The 24,295-nt window shown below is 44.4% G+C and overlaps 1 protein-coding gene across 5 annotated transcripts in view; it reads right to left on the bottom strand.

Moving 5' to 3' along the window:
• Positions 1 to 8,787: 8,787 nt before the first annotated feature.
• The window catches only part of SP100 (SP100 nuclear antigen), a 99,455-nt gene continuing 83,947 nt past the window's right edge, over positions 8,788 to 24,295 (bottom strand). For 4 of the 5 annotated variants that reach the window (XM_007082947.3, XM_007082944.3, XM_015537869.2 and 1 more), the window contains 8 exons: positions 23,210 to 23,352; positions 19,392 to 19,433; positions 17,416 to 17,448; positions 12,864 to 12,979; positions 11,305 to 11,425; positions 10,951 to 11,022; positions 10,272 to 10,415; positions 8,788 to 9,107 (listed from right to left, as the gene is read on the bottom strand). In XM_007082947.3, the coding sequence (XP_007083009.1) occupies positions 8,982 to 9,107; positions 10,272 to 10,415; positions 10,951 to 11,022; positions 11,305 to 11,425; positions 12,864 to 12,979; positions 17,416 to 17,448; positions 19,392 to 19,433; positions 23,210 to 23,352 (797 nt within the window). In that variant the 3' untranslated portion in view covers positions 8,788 to 8,981. The remainder of the gene's footprint in view (positions 9,108 to 10,271; positions 10,416 to 10,950; positions 11,023 to 11,304; positions 11,426 to 12,863; positions 12,980 to 17,415; positions 17,449 to 19,391; positions 19,434 to 23,209; positions 23,353 to 24,295) is intronic. The other variant, XM_007082945.3, reaches the window with a different exon arrangement.

Genomic DNA, 24,295 nt, shown 5'->3' with positions numbered 1-24,295 from the left:
AACTAACCCCCATCATCTGTAGATCACGAAAAAGGTAAATAATTTTTGATTGTTTTGATACACATATTGTTATATGAAACTTGGAAATATCTAAAAAGCCCAACTAAGTCCTTCCGACAGGAGTTCTCCAGCATGCCATTAGCTTATACTCCAAAAATAATTTTGGAAATAATATCTCGTAATTCTGAAACATCAGTAAGGAGTAGGTGGAATAACTATTACTATCCTTGTTTTATAGATGAGGCAACTCTAGCACATAAATGTTTAAGAACCTTTTCCAAAGTCAGATGGAGAGTTAAAGGCAGAGTCAGAACCGTTGTTCCGGATGCTCTGATTTCAATATAGCAGATGTGTTCCCTTTAGAAGGAAGAAAGGGGGAAAACCAATCAGACACATCTGCAAGTGTTCGTTGTTACAGGATTTATAACTTTTTAAAAAATTTTTTTAACATTTATTTATTTTTGAGACAGAGAGTGACAGAGCATGAGCAGGGGAGGGTCAGAGAGAGAGGGAGACACAGAACGTGAAGCAGGCTCCAGGCTCTGAGCGGTCAGCCCAGACCCCGACGCGGGGCTCGAACTCACAGAGTGTGAGATCATGACCTGAGCCGAAGTCGGATGCTTAACCGACTGAGCCATCCAGGCGCCCCCAGGATTTATAACTTTTATCAAGCAGTTACTGTTTCTCTTCCGTGGATTTTATGAACAAAATTAATTTGAAAATATACACCATGTGTAATAGCAAATAAGATAACTTAATGTCAAAATGCACATTTTTTTCCAACAAAAAGATTCATTTTAATTGTTTGCTATATTTTTCATAAGCAAAAACTAAGTTTATTTTTCTCACCGTCTGTTTTTAACAAATGTGTATTTTCTTGAACACTAGAAGTCTATTTGTTACTCATGGAAACAGGTTCTGGGTTGGCGAGGGGGGCTGAGTAGGGCTGGGGGCAAGGAGGGAGGGGGCAGGGCTCTGATCCACACAGTCATTCTGGGATCCATCTTCCGGTGTTGCCCTGGTCAAGAAATCGAGGCAGAGGAAATGTGTAGGGATTAGTTGGAAGGATAAGAAACAGAAAAGCGAGGTGTTAGGAAAGGCAGAGCGATATATAGCAAAACTGCCCAACTTGGGGGAATTTTCTCAGCTACTGGTGATGGCGACAGAAACAGTGTTAACCAAAACCAAGGGGGTCTGTTGAATTCAAAGAGCAGACTGGGGTTCCAAGAGTTTAATCATATTCCCTGGTCTTTCCTCATAGTTTTCTTAAGGAGTTTCTTTTTATGTTGGCTCCTTGCCTGCACACTGTGGATCTGATTGCTCTGTGCACACACAGCAGCCTCCTGGAGGGGAGGACTGCAGAGGAGACCAGGAGCCTCTAGGTCACCCCGTGGAATCATCAGCAGGAAATTCAAAGGGACTCTGGGGCATTAAGAAACAGAGAATTATATAGTTGGTAAAAAGGAATGTCCAAGTAAGATTGCTAAATTAGGTGTACAGCTGGTTAATTTCTATAGAGGAATAAATATCACCTTTGCAGTTAACTTCTCTACAAGCCCATAAAGCTATAGCAGTGTATTAATTTCTACAGTTTACCTCTAACCTTACCAGGCTATTAACTGTCTGAGCCTTTATAAGTTGTAAGTTGTTGAAAACATGAATAGACACTTCTCTAAAGAAGACATCCAGATGGCCAACAGGCACATGAAAAGATGCTCAACGTCGCTCCTCATCAGGGAAATACAAATCAAAACCACACTCAGATATCACCTCACGCCAGTCAGAGTGGCTAAAACGAATGAATCAGGAGACTATAGATGCTGGAGAGGATGTGGAGAAATGGGAACCTTCTTGCACTCTTGGTGGGAATGCAAACTGGTGCAGCCACTCTGGAAAATAGTGTAGAGGTTCCTCAAAAAATTAAAAATAGACCTACCCTATGACCCAGCAATAGCACTGCTAGGAATTTACCCAAGGGATACAGGAGTGCTGATGCATAAGGGCACTTGTACCCCAATGTTTACAGCAGCACTTTCAACAATAGCCAAATTATGGAAAGAGCCTAAATGTCCATCAACTGATGAATGAATAAAGAAGTTGTGGTTTATATATACAATGGAATACTACTTGGCAATGAGAAAGAATGAAATGTGGCCTTTTGCAGCAATGTGGATGGAACTGGAGAGTGCTATGCTAAGTGAAATAAGTCATGCAGAGAAAGACAGATACCATATGTTTTCTCTCTTATATGGATCCTGAGAAACTTAAGAGAAGACCATGAGGGAGGCGAAGAAAAAAAAAGAAAGGTTAGAGAGGGAGAGAGCCAAAGCATAAGAGACTCTTAAAAACTGAGAACAAACTGAGGGCTGATGGGGGAGTGGGAGGGAGGGGATAGTGGGTGATGGGCATTGAGGAGGGCACCTGTTGGGATGAGCACTGGGTGTTGTATGAAAACCAATTGGACAATAAATTTCATATTAAAAAAATAAGTTGTTAGTTGTTAATCAAATTATTGTAATATTCTCTCAGAGTGGCAGACTGAGGTCAGTCAGGCAATTAAGAAAAATTATCCACACTTGGCAATAAGGCAATAAGGTGAAAGGCATGTCCTGATTTATTATTTACTATTAATTAGGGCCTGACTTTGTGAGGTTACATGTTAATTTACAGGTTTTTTGTCCGGTAGAGATGCATATTATTTGTTTGGTAGAAAAGATAATACCAAAGATTATGGGTTTATTGCCTTGTAGGACATTAACCAGTTTGGGGTCTCATTTAGGAAACTTGTTTCAGCCAGCATGCTATTACTGGCCAACTTTATAAACCTTTGTTCCTTGAATTCTATGTTGGGGGGGTCACACACACTGCAATTAATAAGGAAACTCATTCATTTATTTAGAGAATATCAGTGACAACGATTTGGAAACAAATGTTGGAAAAGAGAGCCAGGAAGCTTCTAGCTCACCATCAAAAATTGTGGGGCTCCTGGGTGGCTCAGTTGGTTAAGTGTCCGACTCTCAGTGTTGGCTCAGGTCCTGATCTCACGGTTCGTGGGTTCAAGCCCTGTGGGTTCAATAGCTCGGAGTCTGCATGGGACTCTCTCTCTCTCTCTCTTTCTCTCTCAAAATAAATAAGTAAACTTGAAAAAGGTATGTCAGGTAGGCATGCAAGTCTTGGGTTTGAGGATTTTAGGAATCTGAATTCAGAGCTACTTTTTCCTGATGCCTTTTACTCTAAGCACCAAACAGATGAAAATGAATCAATGATATTAAAACCCCATTCTCTGCATTTCTTTGTCCTACTACCTATGCAAAAACATAAGAAATCCTTATAAATTCATATTTAATAGTATGGCCGCTGTTGACTGAATAGATGCACTCATATTTTGATGCTATAGACACATGTTCATAAAACGAGAGCTTTGTGATTAGCTATTTCATGCCTATTAATACTGAAGTCTGGAATTTGTATGGTGTTTTCCACACCCATTCTCTTCTACCTTTTTATCTTCCGTGGAGCACAGAATGCTCAGTACTTCTCTCCTGGGTAATAATACTGTTATCATTTGGTCAAAAACCCCCAACAGCTCAGAAGTCCTGCTACCTAATTACTGTCAAAAAGAAAGGAGTCAAACAGCCACAGGCCAAGTCAAGTTTTAGATTTTGATGGAAGTCCTCCAGCAAGGTGTCCTGATCCAATCAGTTTAAGATTACCGGGGACAAACAAGCCTGGATTTCAACAGATTTATCGACTCCTTGCAACAAGAGAGAGGAACACACACCAGAGAACCATGGACATTGCCCCGAACAAAGATACAGAGAGTTATTATACGGTTTGGGAAAGGGTGGAGTTTAAGCGTAATTTGTTGGATGCAGTGATTTGATAGGTTCAAACCAAGCCTGAGCTGTGTCAAGATCAGGTCTGGATTGTGAAGTGAACCCAGGGTCCTGTTGCTGGAAAACTACAAAGTTAGGAAAATGCGAAATGTTGTCTTTGGAAACCCTGTATTGGAAGCTGTGCCCCTGGATTGGAATCAAGATTCCATTTCTATCAAAATAACTCAGGGACACGTGGGTGGCTCAGTCGGTTAAGTGGATGACTCTTGATTTCAGCTCAGGTCATGATCTCACTGTTCATGAGATCGAGCTCCAAGTCCGGCTCTGCATTGACAGCATGGATCCTTCTTGGTATTCTCTCTCACCCTCTCTCTCTGCCCTTACCCTGCTCATGCTCTCTCTCTCTCTCTCTCTCTCTCTCTCATGAATAAATAAATAAACATTTAAAAAAATAACTTAAACCTTCTGAGCAAGGGTGAAATGCTTTTTTTCTTTCTTGCTGATATCATTTCAAACAACAAGTTTCTGAGAGTGTGTGGATTTTGACGACAAAGTTCCTCAGTGAGTAAGAAAGCACTAGTCCTTCAAAGAAGGGTTGTTAGGACATTTTATAGCTGCAGCAAGTTCTTAGGAGAATGTTTCCCATTAAATTTGCAGCTGGCTTTCTCTGCATCTGTTATTGCAGTCTCATGAATGGCAGGGCAGGTTTTTGCTTCTCTGACTGAACTAATTTCGACTTTCTCAATGCCCTTGAGTATGTGGTGGTTTACCAAAGGACTCTGCAAAAAAAAAAAAAAAAAAAAAAAAAAAAAAAAAAAAGTCTCATTTTAACTTCACCATGATCAGGAAATGTAAGGCAGACCAAATGTTGATAGCCCTGTTTTATACATGAGGAAACCAAAGCACACACGTTTAAGGTTTTCCCTTCCTTCTTTTTCCACAATGCCAAATAGCAAATTAAGAGAACAACTAGAGGGGCATCTGGGTGGCTCATTCAGTTCAGCAGCCAACTCTTGATTTCGGGTGAGGTCGTGATCTCACGGTTTGTGAGCTCCAGCCCCGTGCCGGTCTCTATGCTGACAGTGTGGACCCTGCTTAGGATTCTCTCTCTCTCTCTCTCTCTCTCTCTCTCTCTCTTTCTCTCCCTCTCTCTCTCTGTCCCTCCACTGCTCTCTCTTAAAATAAATAAAAATAGAACTTAAAAAAATAAAAGAACACCTAGAATTACCACCTTTGATTTCTAGAACTCAGTCCCATAGCTGTTTATTTTCTTTAGAAAAATAGACAGAAATAATATTCAACATGTCTCAATTCTGACTGTGAGTTGTGTGAGATATCCAGATCTACTGCTCTTCAAGGTACAAGTTACTATTTTCTTCTCGTGCTTTATAAATCTCATGGGTATTGGAGACACTTTTTTACTCCTGGCATACCTGTTAGAAGAGAAATGTGTGCAAATCAGATTCCTGGCGTGCAAAGGAATCTTCAACAAAATTTCCACAACACATTAAATCCAGTTGTCTGCGAGATCATTCAAAGGTAAGATAATAGGCGTTAAAGAGTCCAGATTAATCTTTTTTATTAAAGTGGGCCATCTGTTATATGAGATAGAATCTGAACATTTGTAATTGGTAAAAGAGAAGTTGTTTCTTGCTTGAGGGAACGAGCTCTGTGGTATTCTAGGCCATGAGTAGGAGGAGGGGTCTGGGGAGATTGGGTCTGGATTGGTGTTACCTCTGGTTTATAGATGAGAGGCAAAAGTGAGGGTCTCGACAATGCCAACACTCCCACACAATGCAGCTCTTATTGGTTTTGTAAAGGGAATGTCCCCCGGGCTCATCTGGGTCACAAGCCATATGGCATGTCTTCAGGTCTCACTGATACACCCACGTGAACATTCCTACCTCTCTGAGCCTTCTGACCCCTTCTTCGGTACTAGGCTAAGGCATTTGGTGCATCTCTCCACTTCATTTGCTAAATGCCATCCTTTTGTCCAAGCTTCAAAGAGCTGGTTCAGTCATAGACATGACCAGGTCCACGTGCCTGTGCCAGGCCCTTACGCCCTGATCAGAGGAGAGGGCTTCCGTGTCAATGAAGTCTCCATTATCCAGTTTTTTTTAAGTTTATTTATTTATTTATTTTGACACAGAGACAGAGAGAGGGAGACGGGCAGAGAGGGAGGGAGAGAGAATCCCAAGTAGGCTCCTCGCTGATTTCATGGATCTCACAAACCGTGAGATCATGCATGACCTGAGCTGAAATCAAGAGTTAGGATGCTTAACCGACTGAGCCACCCAGGCGCCCCTCCATTATCCAGTCTTATGTTCTACCCTTCCTGGTCGTACACCCTAAACACCCACTGCTACAAGTGCTTTTCTCTCTTGTCTCCAATACATGTCAGCCAGCTCTTTCTGGGTCACGCTATGGCAATAAACAACCCTCGAGTTTTAGTGGTGTAGACAACAAAGTTTCCTTCTTGCTAACTCAAAGTCACAGTGGATCGGGGAGCTCTCCCGGGGTGGGGTCAAGTACCAGGTGGGGTCAATCTCTAGGCTCTCTCATCTCAAAACAAGGCCTCCATAATCAACGCGGCAGGAGAGGGTACACAGGGAATTCTTAGTGCCTTTCTGTGAATTAGCTTGCAAATGATGTGATCATAATACATTGGTTGGTGTTTTAGTCATTTAGACGTGCCTAATGCAAGGAGCTGGAAAACTTAGGGGGATGTATATGATATTTGGACAATACTACTGTTTCTGCCACAAAATAAAAATGGGAGGTTGAAAAGAACCAATCCTAGATAATAGTGAAAGAATGAATCCACATTACTGATCCCCGCAGTTCAACAAAGCAAACAAAAAAGAGTTAGCATTTAAAAGGTAAATCGAGTGGCGCCTGGGTGGCTCAGTCGGTTAAATGTCCAACTTCAACTCAGGTCATGATCTCACAGTTCATAAGTTCAAGCCCCGTTTTGGGCTCTCTGCTGGCTCTCTGTTGTTGGCACAGAGGCTGCTTCGGATCATCTCTCCCCCTCTCTCTCCTCCCTTCCCCTGCTTGTTCTCTCTCTGTCTCTCTCAATAAATAAATAAACTTAAAAAATATTTTAAAAAATAAATAAAAGGTAAATCTAAATGAAAAATAGAACTTTATCAGGAGGCAAAGGACTAAAAATAGAATATGTTAAGGAGAGATCTTCAAGAATAAAATGCTTTGCTTGGTCAGTGATGGAGTTTATTGAATTTTTCTAGCTAACTGTAGCCCCAGAAAGTTTATTTTCTGGCAGGACCCCAGAACTTTTTACCTGTGTAGGAGACCATTCTCCTTTCAGTCATAACATCAGGAAAGGGAGACAGAGCTTCAGTCACATTTGTTTCTGAATCACCCCTAAACACTCTCATCAGTTGCATTAAGAAACTTCTCCCACTAGGTGTACCGGGAGGTTAAAACCACATTTACTGCCTGAACCTCTTCAATCAGGCCATCGTGACGTTTCAGGCCCCAGAATTAGCTGAGGGTCCATATTCAATAATCTTTTAAGGACATGAGAATTTTCTCTCTCTTTTTTTTTTTTCAGAGCATCGTTACCTTGGAAAATAGACAAAGGTCTCTTTGGGAAGGGCTATCAATTTTGGCTTTTATGGCCTCCATTTGTCTGAGTATCTATCAACTAGCTAAGTAGACAACTAGAAATGCCTCCTTTTGCTTGAATTAACATTCTGAATACAGAATCCCTACTGTGTGTAGCCACAGTGGTATATTCATGTGTCTCTGACATGATTTTAAACAGCTCCCATACGTAAATTAATTTCATCTTCAAAATGACCCATTCCAACAACAAAATTTCATGATTGAATGAAGTGGTGTGTTGGAGAGTCACCTCTGGAACGAGCTGGAGGCAATCATTCCCGAGTTGAAGTATTTCCCTGAAGGGCGTAGTGCGCGCTCTGAACCAGCTACCAATCTGGGGTACTCCTTGTCAGGTGCTCTAGCCAGAAGATGCTAGATCCGGGAACCTGTCCAGCAAGGCTGACTGATCTGGCTGGTGAGGAAACAATGCACCTTTTTTAGATTCAGACAGTTTATGACTTATGTAGACAGCAAAAGCAAGAAGAACAAAGGCACCAGCTCCCCATGTCCTTTGTCTCGTGGGGTGGCACCAAACAAAAGGGGACGTGGCCTTTGCAGCAGCCCGAGATGCGGCACACGCTCAGGTCACAGTGGAGCAGTTACAGGGCCCAGCAGCCAGAGTCTAAAACAAGAGGCAGAGGCCTCACACCTCACTGGAATTTACAGCTCTGAGGAGAGAGCGTGTCGTGATAACCTCTGCAAGATAAGGCGGTGAGTGGGACATGTCACCAGCCTCCTATGCTCTTGTGTTCTGGAATGATCGCAGGGCCGTCTGCCAAGACTCAGATCGAATCAGCGGCAGTTAAACTCTGCCTATGTGGTTTATGTGGAGACGTGCAAGGTCACGAGAGTGCCACGGCAGAGCCATTCATCGACAGAACCAAGAACTGTCGGAGATTTCAGGGCCCGAGTGAGGAATGCTTCCATCAGCTGAACCAATTATGATCCGTGAATTGAAAATTGGCTACTCTGCTTCCTGATGCCACTGGGTATGAGGCAAAGAAGGATGCTATCCACTATTCAGTAAGGTAATCGGTGACCACAGTATATAAATTACAGTAGCTTTCTATTAGGGATCAATATTTGGTAATAAAATATATTGGGGGAAAAGTTCACTTTCACAATAACATGAAAAAATATTAACTACCTGAGAGTGTAAAAAAAAAAAAAAAAAAAAAAAAGGAAAGAAAGAAACAGATAAGTCCTGTGTGGAGAGGAGAAAAGAGGTGAAAAACTTTACTTAAGGACCTATTTCAAGATTCCAATAAATGGAAGCACACAAGATGAGCCTTTGTGGAAAGACCCAACGTTTTCTATTGTAAATTTCGCTCCAAATTATTCAATAAGATAACTTGACAGGATAATTTTAGATTTTATTTAGAAAAATAAATGAGTGGAAATGGCCACAAAAAATATGTTTGAAAAAGTTTTTTGCACAGCAACAGGCAAAGTGTTCACATTTTGACCACAGCGCTTTATCATGTAGTTGCTAACGATGGAGGGGGGGGATGGGCTACTTTATAAAAGAGGGGGCTCCAACTGAGAACTGTTCTCGCTTCTTTCCTGAATTGCAAAGGTGTTTCTGAAATTATTCTGAAATACGTCCTCTACTTGACTTCCCAGTCTGATGAATTTCTGGTTGTTCTGGAAAAGCAAAGACAAAAACAAGAGTAACCATTGCTGCTGAGTTTGGTTCTCATTGTCTCATACAATCCAGGCTTCATTTTAGACGATCCCACGTGTTAAGTGAGAATTAATACAGTTAAGAGTAGCTTATGTTCCCTGATAACTTGATCGTTTCTCTCAGAGATCATCTCTTCTCAGAGATGCAAAAAATTGTACTGTATTATAGTCTAATTCTTCATCAGAAACGTATTGATTCATTTTTTTCCCCAAAATTCTAGTTGTTCGATTTTCTCACATAGCACCTATGCCTTGCATGACCACGGTGGTACGGAAATGTTGAAGGCAGATTCATGATGTCCCCTTTCCTCCTTCACCCCTTGAGATATTCCTTGTTTATTACTTTTTTGATACAGCCCTAAAAAATTCATATATAAAGAAATCCAGGATTTTGAAATTTGAGAAATGTGATTGGGTATCTTCCTTTAGAGAAAAGAGACACTAGTTGCCTTTTACAACACACTTCTAGCAAGGGAGTGATCTGGGAGGCCTGGCGCCTGTAGGGATGCCCTTCCTGGCACCATGGCCTTGAGGGATCTGTCTGGAAGCAGCCTCCCATGCTCTGCGTCCGGACTGCAGCCCTGGGAACCAATGGAAATAGGCATTTGCCCGGGTGTGAGGGGGCGGCCGCTGCCTGCACATCCCAGAGAGGCCGGATACCAGCAGGCAGGTGCACAGTGGCAAGAGCAAACTGTGCTCGGGCAGAGTCTGTGCCTCGGCACCCGGTCTCCCTCCACTGGCTCCCTTAGTTAGGCCGAGTAAGCGTAGGAACCCGGGACAAAGGTGGAGACTCCTGGGACACGCACATAGCTACCCAGGTCCAGGAAAACATGCGTTTCCATTTCTTCTGGAAGCAGGTCATCAGTCTGCTGCTCTCTGTGGGCAAAAACTGAGTATCTACAAGTGAGTAAACTATGAGGTCCCAAGGTCATGTTTGCAAAGACACCTTCTGGCTTGCTATAATTTTCCCCACCTTAGACCACGGGGCTTTTAGAATACTTCCAGAATTTGTACTTGTGTGGGCTGGCCACACGATAAGGGAAACTGCAACATTTCCCTGATACAAGACCGTGAAAGGCAGAGTGGCTTTAAGACAGAAAGAGGGACGCCCTGGGAGCCGCTCACCTTGTAAAATGCCCTGTGGTTCTGAAAGATGAGGCTCATGTCCCGCACGAACCCCTCCACTCGGATGTACAGTTTCATATTCAGCTTTTTCTTGATTTTGCTTAGCCACATGGGCTTTTTCAGGCCATGAGATGCCTCTCGACCCTGTTGGTCAAAGTGCCAAAGGACAGGCTATTAGCACTGTTCCCAGTCTACCCGCTGTTACAGATGGACGGCTTGTGCCCTCCCCACCTCCCCCTCACCCCCCTCATTCCTGGGTTGAAATCCTGTAACCCCCGTTGTGATGGCGTCAGGAGGTGAGGATTTGGGAGATGATTAGATTGTGAGGGTGGGCTTCATGAAGGGGATTAGTGCCTTTATAAAAAGACCCCAGACAGCTCTCTTCCTCTCTTTCCACCTTGTGAGGACACAAAGAGAAGTTGGGAGTCTGTAAGATCACACTGGCACCCTGATCTTGGACTTCCAGCTGAGAAATGAATGAAAGTAAAAATGTGAAAGCTAAACATCTGCTGTTTAAGCCGCCCTGTGTGTGGTACCTTGTGACAGCGGCCTAAGTGGCCAAGGGCTGAGTAACCTGACCCAGATATCCATCAATAAGACGAAAGATAACGCTGGTACCCACTGGATTCATCTCACAAATTTGAGAATGCCAGTTTGGGGCTTTGTTGCCGTTACTTACATAATGCGGTTTTGAGGCAAAAAAGGAGCTTTTTGAACAGGAGTAGACCTTCAAAAGGACAAACTCACATTTCTGCAAAAGATAGAGGAGATTTTAAGTAAAAAGCAGCTTAGAGAGAATGAGGTGTACATATGCTCGGACAGAATGCACAGCTCCCAGACCTGTGGTCTGTGAAACAAACATGGAATGGGAATTTTCTTTGGAATACAAACTTTAGTGTTAGGTCATGTGATCAAAGCACAGCAAGGAACAGCAGTTCACCCTTGGGCACCATCCCTCCAGCCCCTGCAAGACTGTGTTGCTTCTCTCAAGTCAACAGCAAGGAGGAGACTTCAGGTTTACATTTCAACTCACCAACTGCTCCTCAGGCAGCATCCGCCTCTTCAGTACCTCTGACTCCTGGTGACATACCTGGCTTTGTGGGTACCTTTCCATAATAGCTTTTACCCTGCAGATGATGCAACTCCATGGGTCCCTGGAAGGTTGGGCATAAGGTCAGCAAAGGTAGGTGCTCTGTGAATCAGCCACTGTTTCTATAGCTGCTGAAGCCCTCTGTTCAGGAATGACTGGTGGTTTCCACCTTTTATCCAGCTTCTCTTTTGGACACTCCTTTGCACGAGAGCCCCATTTGGGCACCCTTGCCAGGCACCCCTCCCACTAATTGTGGTACCAGGACCGACCGTTTGTTGAGTGAGATGCCGTGGTGGGTGATGGTCTTTCACCTCAAAACTAAGAGTTCTCATCTGAGCCACTGTGGGCTCAGTAATGAGCCCTGTGAGGATTGGAAATTGGTACCTTCAGCGCTGGAGTCTTGGGCTTCAGTAAGCCATCAGACCGTAGTAAAAATCAGGAAACCAGCTCTTGTTTCTCAACGTTGCTGAATTAGCACAAGACCACAGAGCTATAGGCATCCTCTCGTCTGGCATTGCCATATCTGTGCCTAGAATCTGCGCTGCAGAAATTTCTTGGAAAGGAAATCTATGAACAGAGTAGTGCCAGACATCTGCCATATTCCTCTAGATTCATTCTCCATTCTTCTCTGCCAGGCGACCTGTGCTGAAGAGCTCTCGATAATCAAGTGGATACAGTGATCCTTCTTAGACATGCCATTTGCCTCTGTCCCTGGCTACCCCAGTGCTTGCTTGAGGGGCCCACTATCAAATATCCATGGTGTGAGGTCGGGGACTATACATGGGCTCAACAGTAAAGCAGACCTGTCTTCTGCCTCTGCAGATTGCCCAACTACAGAGCTTTATGCTGAATCTCTGAGATGACACCATTCCCTGGGAACTACCTGGAAGAAGGTAGATTACATTAGACTCTCCCATTATGAAGGGACAATGCTCTGTCTTCATAGGGACAGACACAATCCTGGTTGAAATCATCCATCCTCCTTGGCCATAGCAATTCTGCTCACACTACCACTTTCAGAATGCCTTATTAGTCTCCGTGTTATCCAACATACCATCAGCTCTGGCCAAAGATACATTTGCTGGGATTTTAGAGCAAAGGAATACAGTATAAATGGCCTTCTGAAGGCTCACCACAACCCCAGATTTGTCAACTTTTTAATGTTCCCATCACAGGTACGTTCTTTAAACCAACAGCTAATGTATGGTGTCGTCACCCCCATCAAAGTTCATGGGTCTGGGACCTGGTGGGGGGAGTGGGGGTAACATCTCTTTCTATTACACTGAATAACCACTTGAAGAGTTTTTGCTTCCCATTAATCTGCTGCTTCTGGCAGTAGTAAACAGCTCTGGACCATATTTCTGGATCCTGACACTTTAAGACTCTGGTCCCTCTGCATCAAGACACATACAACCAGAGTCAAACTTTGCAGGATGAATGCACATGGTGGGAGGAGCTGTGCCACAAGAAGGAAGGGCAAGAGGGGGCCAGGTCTCACCAACCTTTTAGCATCTATAGGGTGGATGTGGCATGTCTCATGAAAGGACCTTGAACAAGTATCACAGCAGAACAGCATCCCGTGTCCACCGCACACCTCACATTCATTTGAGTTTTCCGGCTGGAAGGGGAGATAATGTAGACATCACTGGGACTAGTAAGTCCCCAGAAGGTCAACACATGGGGCTTTAGAACACATGGCCTTTGCTTGTACCAAGGTGACACAAATTTCTGTCCTCAAAATATTAAGGAACAACACTGAGTGAGAATTTCAAAAGAAGACATTCTGGTCTGCAGTGAAGTTTGGGAGGAGGTGGTTATTAGACCATTACAGTTTTCTTTATGAAGGCAGAGATTCTGATACAGACTAGCAACGACAACAACAAATGAGGGATTAAAGATAACCTGAGAAATTTATTAACAAATAAATGTAATACGGTGAATATAATACAGTGTCTTATCTAGTTGTCTACATTACATCATCTACATTGACTCATTGAAGAGTGATTTATCTAGAGTTTAATGTAATGGATTAAACTTATGACATAACACTGCATCCCATTTTCTTGGCCATAAGTTTCCCATGATTTGAAGGACCTGAGAAGGAGTTCCTGCACTATGGCCTCTATGCCTGGAGGGTCCTTGGGCCTGTGGCAGTACCTCTGGGTTGGAAAGACATGGGCACAGATGACCAGAAGGATGCCAGAGCTCTTTGGTTCTGGGAGCCTGGGGGAAGATACCCATGACTCAGCTCGGCATGTAAGGTGCGGAGGTGCTACCTCCAAATGGCCAGGGAGGGTCCTACCAGCAACTGCCACTGTTGAAGCCCAAGGCCTTACCCTCATTTTCTGAGCACATAGAAGATTTGGTGTTTTTGTATATAAGGAAGATGGAGGGGTCCACAAAATTGGCTGATGCTGGATTTTTCACCTCAATCTGTGGGACCTTTAGCCAGATTTAATTTCATTTAGTGAAGTTAAACATTTGATAGTGTTTGTATCTAAGTATTTTGGAGTAACAAACATGTTAAGAACAATAGAATTAATAGACCAAAATAAGAATTGGTCAAGGAATGAGCCCATTGATGGGCAAAAGAAATCACACTTTTTTCCTCCTGTGTTGCGCGCGCGCGTGTGTGTATGATAATCTATGTGGCAATAACGCGTGAACCCCTACATACTATAATTTCTATGTAAGAAGGTGGTGTGTCTGTGCTGGAGAAATGCCCAGAGGATGAACACCTGAATACTCTCCTGGGACCACCTGGGAAGCAAGAGAACCAGTTGAGGAAAGCCGCATGGTGGGGGAACATTTCATCCAATGGGTGGCAGTTCTACACCTAGATGAAAATATCCTGTCTACACTGTGGACTGGAAGAAGGATTTATGTCCTCATGTGACAATCTAGGTACAAAATAGTGCACAGACTTGGGGACTGGCCAACCCAGTGATATGGTTGGGTCTCTTGATGGTGATGAGGAAGGGGACCAGTGACAGGGGGCACCATTTCACCTCTTCCTTCTAGAAACACTCTTCATACTTTGTTCCAGGATATTCCACTCTCTTGGATTTTTTCCCTAACCCTCTGTCTCTTTTTGTTCGGGTTCTTCACTTGGAATGATGGGAAATCTTTGGGGCTCTGTCCTGTGTCCCCTGTTCATTCCACTCTGCTGGATGACCACGCCTTCCACATCTATCCCCAGACTTTAAAGCGGTATCTCTAGTTACCTTTTGAGTCCTCAAACATCCAAACTCAACTTTCCGTCACCTCCGGGTAGATGTTTTTCATCACGTCTGAACCCATCCCAACCCCAACCGCATTCCTTGTCTTGGATCTGCTCCTCTTCGGTTGTCCCTCATCTCACCAAGCACTCCAGCATCCACCCAGAAGCCTGGAAGTGAACATACATCCCTCCCTTTTCACATCCCAGATATCCAACCCATCACTGGTCCTGCTGATCTTATTTGTCAAATATCCCATCTTCTTCTTGGTGCCTCTGTGAGGTCTACAGCCACAAGGATGCAGAGCCCTTACTTACAAAGCTGCCTTATTAGCCAAAGCACAGTGGCCTGGTTTTTGGGTTCCAGATCATAATAGTCAGAATATCATCCCTGTGCCCAATAAGCTGATGTAAATTGGGATATGTCTCAATTTGTAAATTCTTTTCGTCTGTAAATTCAATATAAGAAGGACACAAAAGTCACACATAAGAGGAAATCCTAGGCTCTTGTATCTAGCCCATGTCTTCCCTTTATTGAAAGGGAAAACTTAAGGAATAGCCTGTCAGGGACATACCTGGGCACATCCCCACATGGGCCTGAGGTGGTCCTGGTATGGGGCCATGTAACCATTTTTCTTTTTTGTCATAACAGATGACACTCGTGGATGCTGACCATTGATGGGTCAAGATTTCTGGACCATCATCTTATAAAGTGCACTGCAAGTAGGCCCTGAGAAAGAATGAATAAACATGCCAATCCCGTGCTGGAATAAACATGCCAGTCTGTAGTCTAGGAAGGCTGTGAACTTGACATACGTCTCTTCAGTCTTTTTTCTTATTTTCTTTTTTAAGTGTTTATTCGGTTTTTATTTTTTTAATTTTTTTTAATGTTTATTTATTTTTGAGACAGAGACAGAGCATGAATGGGGGAGGGTCAGAGAGAGAGAGGGAGACACAGAATCTGAAGCAGGCTCCAGGCTCTGAGCTGTCAGCACAGAGCCCGATGTGGGGCTCGAACCCACAAACTGCGAAATCATGAGCCAAATTTGGAGGCTTAACTGACGGAGCCACCCAGGTGTCCCTGTCTCTTTAATCTATTTAGCAAGAAATTTGTCCTTTTGCTTGGCAGCGGTTCTCAAACTGCTGTACAGTAGAATCACCTGGGGAGCTTTAAAAAAAACTCTGATGCCTAAGGCCCCACCCTCAGAGATTCAATTAATTGCATGTGATTTTGGTGGTTTGCTTCACCAGGATGGACACATAGTTAGTATGTTTTAAACATTCCCCTGGTGCAGTCATTAGTGGAGACCTCTGGCTTCTAAAGCAGTGGTTTCTGGATCAGCAGGTGCAGCATCCATTGAAACTTGTTAAAAGTGTAAATTCTCAGGCCCCCCACCTCACTCACTGAATCAGAAGCCCAGAGATTCTGATGGGCACTACAGATTGAACAGCACCGGCTCACTGTGGTCAACTTTGTGCATTAAAACCACTAGAGTTGCTTTGGAAAATGTCAACCTGCAGGCAACACCTTAGAAGACTACTATGAGAACCTCTGAGGGTGGGATCTTCAGCTGATGGCAATGAGCAGCCAAGGTTGGGAGCCCACGGTCTAGAGGGATTTCTTCCATCAAGGCCTGGGAGCTGTAAGTAGAGTTATTATCAGCCCACAGAGTCTGTCACAGAAAGGTTATGAAAAGGAGTGAGGACATTCTTGCTGGAAGAGGTGCCTTTTAATCTTCACAGAGGGCTTGGTGGTGAGCTGTAAGAAATAACCCTCTGTGTCCATTTCAGAAATCAGAAAAGTTGCACAGACCCCAGGATTCAAGGGTCCCACCTCCAGCAGAGGAATGGGAGTGGTGTGGATGCATCTAGATCGTGCTGGGCAATGCATTTGCTAGAAGGCCAGCATGGGCTTGGCGACCTTTTTCTATCCCCTCTCTGTTGGCGTCCCATATCAGTACAGCTGCACATCATACTAAAATGGGAGGCTCCCCCTGGAGTTGTGCAAAAAGCTGACTGCCTAAAATGTCCATCTTGTTGCAATGAAAGCAATCAAAGTGTGATTTATCTTAGACAGAGGGGTCATCTCTGCTGTTGGCCGACTCTAAAGCAGCCAGCCGTAGCAAAGCAGAGAATGGACAGAATGGTCTGCACATCATCGAGCACTACCCGAGCAGTTAGCGTAGAACTGTCTGTGACTTGCTCCGTGTTGATGGCTTCAGTCTTAGCCAGCTCAGCATCCTGATGGCTCCCTTCAGATGGACTCCAGGGTTTCCATAAGGACCGTGAATACGTTACTCTACAGCACCCACTTGCCCTGTGTATATTTCTCTGCAGGACTCGTGACAAGGTCCACCCCTGGACTTGCCAGCTGGGCCCAGCCTGTTCCTTCTGGCTGATGCTTAAAACCATCTTAGCTCTGCCTGCACCTTAGAGTGGATATCTGGGGTTTTCCTTTCCTTCCCTATCACCTTTAAATGCTGATATTCTCTCAAATTTGCTCCTTACCCCTAATCTGCAGGCCAGTCTTGACTATTACCACTGGCTCTAGAGGCCCCAGTGATCTAGAGTTCTGCCTCTCCTACCCACTTTCGAGGGGAAATAAACAGGAAAGTTTCCCTGAACAAATTGAAAGGATGCTTTCATGCAGAGACACCAGCTCCAGAACCATCTCCCTGGTGTGGGTGATGTGTCTGCCGTTCTCTGCTCATCACACACGGTGACATGCTCCAACTGAGTATGCACATGCTTTGGGGGCGCACGGCAGTGACACAGATAATGTATGGAGGAACAAGGCCAGTATTATTCTGGGGTTACAGGTGGGAATTAGTACTTACGTAAGGGTCATCTCTCCCACACTCTGGGACAGTCTGTAGAAAAGAGATAAAGATTGAATGACAATATTGTATATGATTTTTTTATTGACCACACATTTGAGCAGACTTCTTTATGTAAAGGATTCATGCCACAGCCCTCCCTTTGTTTTATATCTGTTTTTATGGATCTATATATCTAACAGGAGAATTAAAAAGCATGAAATTGTTTGTTTCTGGCAGTTTGGCCCAATGAAAGTTCATTCTCTGGCTCTCAGACCCAAGGCAGGCCTTTGTGAAGCTGTGAGGGGACTCTGGCCCTGGATGCCACAGATGGGGTTGGGATTGCAATGAGAGAATCAGGCTGAGGACTGAATATCCACAGCCCCCAGCAGCCACAGTGCCCAGAATCCTGGACACCATGCAGCTGTCCCAAAGAACCCCACTGTCTTCTGCAGCTCACTCAGGACATAGCCCTGAAGATCAAATGGGTCTAAGGTCCCCCGTCCTATAGTTCTTCTTCCTGAAGCTAAGCACCTCACCACCTTCTCCTGAATCCCAAAAGCTTGCACTGACTGATATCTGTGGAATGAGTTGGCTTTCTTCAGTCTGGAACAACGGCGGCCTCAACTTTTACCTCCAGCCCAAGGCAGAGAGGCCATAGACAAGTCACACAGTGTGATCCAAAGTACGATGACTTGGGAGGCAGCCACATCACTGCTTGCCTCTCAGAAGGGCCTAGAACCTCCACCCCACCCCGATAGTCATGGTCCCATATTAGACAACAAAGCTGAAACAATCCTTTGGGTCTGTCTGGCCTCCCGCGCACTGCCGTTGGCCAAGCATACACTTAGTGCTTAGCGCTTGCTCCCCAGGTGTTTGTTAAGTGGATACATAAGAGCACAAACAAATGAACACAACTGTCACTCAGAGACAAGGTTTCTTAGCAGCCGGTAAATGATCGGATTGGAGTTTCATATCTTACTATCTTGGAACACCTCAGCTGTCACTATCAGGCTTAACAGGAATCGTATGAGCAGGGAAACTGCCAGAAGCACCACTTGTCATTTGATGACACAAAGGACAGAAGCCTAGGGTCTGGGGAAGGAAGAGACCCTCTGGAGCGATGCTCTGAGAACTGAGGTGGTCACAAGTCTGTAACCCTCGGCTCCCTAGCACGGGGTGGAGATGTTTGCTCTTAGTGAACAGAGCAAATAGCATCTCTTTCTCCAGAAAACCCGGTGGATGCAGACCCTGGTGACTGAGTCTCTAGCATAAGGTCAGTGGGGCAGGTAGTCCCAGAAACCAGCTTGGTGAAGACCGTGACTTTCTGGTGCGGCAGAGATGGGCCAAGGTCACCTCTCAAGGTCACCTCTATTGGAGGTCAAGAAAATGGAAGTTCTTCCATATCCTTTCTGCACCACACAGGTTATCTCTCACACATACTCTTGGAGAGGCCATAGAAGACACCCAACTATCCCACCACCTTCCCTGGAATCCATACAGCATGAAAACCACTGGTCCATGAGCTCCAGAAGGGGACTTCGAAGGAAAGAGAATTTGCTCCATAGACAGAACTGAGGTGTGCAAAACCCATCTGGTGAGGCCTGATGCTTTTACACAGAGACGCTCAGCTACAAAATCATGTCCATGGTGTCTCTCCACAAAGGAAAACTCTTCTGGGTCAACGATGTCTCGCCCAGTGTACATCAGCCTTCCAACCTCTCTATTCTCTAGGATTACATCTCCATAAAGGAATTGAAAGTTCCCTTAAAGAAAGACCTCTTGAAGAAGTCCTCAGTGTGAGTTTGTGTGTGTGTGTGTGTGTGTGTGTGTGTGTGTGTGTGTGTGTGCGAGCATGCGTGTGTGTGCACGAAAGAGAGGAAAGATATAAGAGAATGGGAGAGAATGTGATTTGGGTTTCTTGCTTCACCAGGTGACACATGACTATTATCTATTCCAAGGGGTGAGACATTGGTAGAAGGTCATGTGATAATTACCTTTCTTCTCCTTTTTCTTGGTGGGTCTGGTAGAAATTTATTCTGAAATAGAAATGAGATTAATGCCAAATGGGTCCTTGTTTCTACTCTGTGAGCTTTGTATCTCCAACTGCCTTCCAGATATGCCCTACTATCAGCACAAATTCAAAGTGTCTTCATGGAAAATAATATCCCTCTCCGAATCCCTAACACACTGCTCTCTCTTACCCAGATTTAGCTTTAAGGGCAACTTTAAAAACCGTGCCCTCTCTTTTGCTCCCCTCATAGCCATGCCAGGTTTTCCTTCACAATGTCTTCTATACCCACTGCTTCCTGTCCAACCTCTAGGACCTCTCTAGCTTGTGTCTTTATACCTCACATGCTATAGCTACTCCACTGGCACTTAGCCAGTGAGTGACAGACTGGGGCAGGCTCTTAGTGGCCTTGGGCACGTAAAGGTGTCCATGCCTTTGGGGAGACAAGTGGGGAGAGCCATTATGTAATGGTGATGGTGATGGTAAGGTGATGATGGTAAGAGTGATGAAGTGTAAACCATGCTCTCACAGAGTATTTTGGATCCAGAGATGGGTCAGTATGGTAGGCTAAATAACGACCCCCAAAGATGGTCAGATTCTCAGACCTCTGAATATGTTAAATTAAGTGGTAAAAAGGACTATACAAATGTAATTAAATCAAGGATCTTGCAATAGGAAGATAATTCTGATTATCTGTGTTGGGCCAATGTAATGACAAGCATCCTTTTGCAAGGGAGGCAGGAGGGTCAGAGTGAGTAGTAGGAAGTGTAACGATGAAACATGAGGTTAGAGTGACGTCAGGAAGAGCCTTGAGCCAAGGAATGCAGGCAGCTTCCAGAAGCTGAAAAAGGCAAGGAAACTTCTGGAAGGTTCCAGAAAGAACCAGCCCTGCCAACACCTTGACTTGAGCCCAATGAAACTGATTTCAGACTTCTGGCCTCCAGAACTGTTAGGATAATAGATTTCTATTGTTTTAAGCCACCCAGGTTGTGAAAAGTTGTTACAGCAGCCACAAGAAACAGAGGCAGAGGGTTTTAAAGGACTTCAGAGAGTATGCTGTTTGAACTGGGCCTTGCAGGCTGAGTGGGGGTGTATCAGGCACAGAGGCAGTCAAGGTCACATGAGGTATCTGTGGCTGCAAGCACTCCATCCTCCAACCCATCTTGCATTCTCTGATCAGATTAATACTTCTATTTAAAAAAAATTTTTTTTTTTAGAGAGAGAAAGAGAGCACAAACAGGGGAGGGGCTCAGGTAGAGAGAGAGAGAGAGAGAGAAAGAGAAAGAGAGAGAGAGAATCCCAAGCATGCTCCACATTCAGTGCAGAGTCTGACATAGGGCTGGGTCCCATACCCTGGAATCATGACCTGGGTCAAAGCCAAGGGTTGGATGCTTACCGACTGAACCATTGGGGTATCCCTGACTGGATTAATACTTCTAAAGCAGTGTCTCACCTATGTCAGTCATCACTAACTCAACACCCCCCTCCCCCCATGATCCCCTCATGATGAAAGGAAGGGTCCAGCCTCTTTCCTCTGGCCTTAAGATGTCTTCCATCCGCTCAGCCCACGTAACAAGCCTACAACTTCTTGACAAATCACAGGCAGGATTTTCACTCCATCCTTTCTATGTAGAATGCCTTGTTCCTACATTTTTGCTCATCAGGACTATTCTTTTTTTTTTTAATTGTTTTTAATGTTTATTTATTTTTGAGAAAGAGAGAGAGAGAGAGAGTGAGCGAGCACTGGGGAAAGGGCAGAGAGGAGACACAGAATCTGAAGCAGGCTCCAGGCTCTGAGCTGTCAGCACAGAGCCCAACGTGGGGCTCGAACTCACAAGCCTAAGATCATGACCTGAGCCAAAGTTGGACACTTAACCAACTGAGCCACCCAGGCGCTCCAGGACTATTCTTTTAAGACTCAGTTCAGAGCACTATCAACAATAGCCAAATTATGGAAAGACCCCAAATGTCCATCGGCTGATGAATGGATAAAGAAGACGTAGTATATATACACAATGGAATATTACTCAGCAACCAAAAAGAATGAAATCTTGCCATTTGCAACAATGTGGGTGGAACTAGAATGTATTATGCTAAACAAAATAAGTCGGTCAGAGAAAGATAAATATCATATGATTTCATTCATATGTGGAATTTAAGAAACAAAACAGATGAACATAGGGGGAAGGGAAGGAAAAATAAGATAAAATCAGAGAGGGAGGCAAACCATAAGAGACTTGTAAGTACAGAGAACAAACTGAGGGTCGCTGGAGGGGTGGTGGGTGGGAGGATGGGCTACAGGGGTGATGGGCATTAGGGATGGCACTTGTTGGGGTGAGCACTGGGTGTTATATATAAGTAATGATTCACTAAATTCTACTCCCGAGATCATTATTACACTATATGTTAACTAACTTGGAAGTAAATAAATTTATGTTTTACTTTTAAATCAATGATTTTTTTAAATGTTTATTTAATTTTGAGGGGGGTGGTACGGGCAGAGAGAGAGAGAGGGAGACACAGAATCCGAAGCAGGCTCCGAGCTGTCAGCACAGAGCCTGATGCGGGGCTTGAACTCACAAACTGTGAGATCATGAGCTGAGCCACAGTGGGACACTTAACCGACTGAGCCACCCAGTTGTCCCTAAATAAAATTTTCAAAATTAAAAAAAAAAAAGACTCAGCTCGGTGGAAACCATTCCATGAAACTGTCCTCAACCCCAAGTTCAGAAATAATCCTCCCTCCCTGGAGCCACTGCATCTCTTCCTGCCAGCACCCTTCCTTATAGCACCGTGTGCTGTGTGGTCCCCTGGTGACGAGGCTCGTGTGCCACCTACTGCATCAAGGAGGTACCTGGGCCTGTGTCGTAAACATGTAGCCCTCCTCCGGCATGGCTGGGGCTCACACCTTACACCCTGTGGATTTAGATGCAACTCGGTAGATATTTGCTGAGCAAAGAGCTTTTCTTCATCATTAGAGTGGCACAAGGAAGGGACATCTGGGTCATGCGACAGAGTCAGAAGGCATGAGCTTGTCTGCAGTAGAGACCCAGCCTGTTTTGTCTACGTCAAGGGGCTGATATGGGGGCCAAAGGAGATATTTTGAAATGCAATTTATTTATATTCTCTTTCAAGAATGAATCTCAGAAAGCTATCAAAAGAAATAACGGTAAAATATTCTGCAATCCAAGAAACATTTATACTGATGTGTTATTTTCAGATACAGAGATCTACCATGGTCTCCCCCCCACCCCCGACACACACCAATTTAAATTACTTTGTGTGACCAGATTACACAGTGGCAATTATTAGTGGTTGAGTCAGAGACATGATTTACGGTTCTACCTTCAAAAGGATAAGAGCTTGGGGGGTGCCTGGATGGCTCAGTCGGTTGGACATTTGACTCTTGATTTCGGCTCAGGTCATGATCTCTCTGTTTGTGAGATCAGGCCTGCCTCAGGCGCAGTGCTGACAGTATGGAGCCTGCCTGGGGTTCTCTCTCTTCCTCTCTCTCTCCTCCTTCCCTGCTCATGCTCTCTCTCTCTCTCAAAATAGATATAATTTTAAAAAACATTAAAAAACTCCAAAAAACAAAAGGATAAGAGCTCATGCATTTAGAGGATTAACGTCTAATATAAAGCAGCCAAAATACTCTTGAGTGGAATGTTAGTACGTAACATGTGCATTGTGATCTGGGCAAGGGGGTCATGGCAGTTTTCCGGACACTGAGAAATTCTGCTGATGCTTGGAGCTGATGAACCGTGACACTAAACCCTTGATTTGAGCCCTGTGTCAGTGGGATACCTCAATCAGCTGTTTCAGGGGGAATCCACCACACCTCACGCTCATCTTCCAGTTCTTGGATGGTCCGTGGTTTCCTTCAATTTCAAATTCCCTGAGGGTGAACCACCTTCCATCCTCACCCTTTATACACCTCTGTGCGATTCCTGTGAGACAAAAATAAGAAGTCATAAGGGAGCGCCTTCTCAACTATAAAACCCCCCAAATATGGCCCCTCCCCCCCCCTCCCCGTGGATCTTGGCTCAGAATCTGTAGCGAGAGAGCTGAGATCCCTCTCAGGGCCCTACAAGCAGCCTGAAAGGCAAGGGCAAGAGGGGACTTCCTGCCGTGTGCACACGTATCATTGACCTTTGTGCAACAAGGAAAATAATTAACACCAACATGTATTTTTTAGAAGTATTTCACGACATTCAAAGGAGAAAAAACTGAATGGCCCTGAAGATGGATGAGCAGGCTTCTTTTTCTTGCCTTCTCTGAGAGGTAGGCTGGGTTTCAGAGGGGACGCGAGGCCACACAGGTGGATGAGTGGCTGCTGTCACCACCGCCACATCTGCCTCACCTTGTTGGTCATCCGGCTAATGGCAATCAGTTATTTCTCATATTTTGGACTCAAAGCTATTTTATGTGAAAAGCGTGGAAATGGCATCAAGGGGGCAAAGTTAAAGTACACACCTGAAATTTGGCCCCAGGGAAACATTAACACTTGTTGGTGCCTAAAGAACTATATTTGGGGAAGGGGTATCAATGATGACGGATGAATGTTTCTAGTGTACTTTAACAGTGATGATTTGCAAAGTATTTTATATCCATTATCTCATTTTTTTCCCCCTCATAATAACATGGCAAGTTTTATTATTATTCTCACTTTGTACAGGAGGAAGGTCAAGGTAAGAAAGACCAGGAATTTGGCCCAGACGAAACACACACTTTTGGTATTGCTGAAACATGAATCTGGGGCCTCTAATTCTAAATCCTGTGCTCCTCCCAGCGAGATCAAGGCCATGCAGATGTTATGAGGATGGTACCATGAAGGTTGTTGCCAGATTTCTCAAACATGTACCTTTTCTGCCCTGATATTAAACTACTTGG

This window comes from Panthera tigris, chromosome C1 (genome assembly GCF_018350195.1).
Source record: "Panthera tigris isolate Pti1 chromosome C1, P.tigris_Pti1_mat1.1, whole genome shotgun sequence".
In the NCBI taxonomy this organism is placed as follows: domain Eukaryota; kingdom Metazoa; phylum Chordata; class Mammalia; order Carnivora; family Felidae; genus Panthera; species Panthera tigris.
The sequence above is the reverse complement of the archived record's forward strand: the minus strand, read 5'-3'. Positions and strand labels throughout refer to the sequence as shown.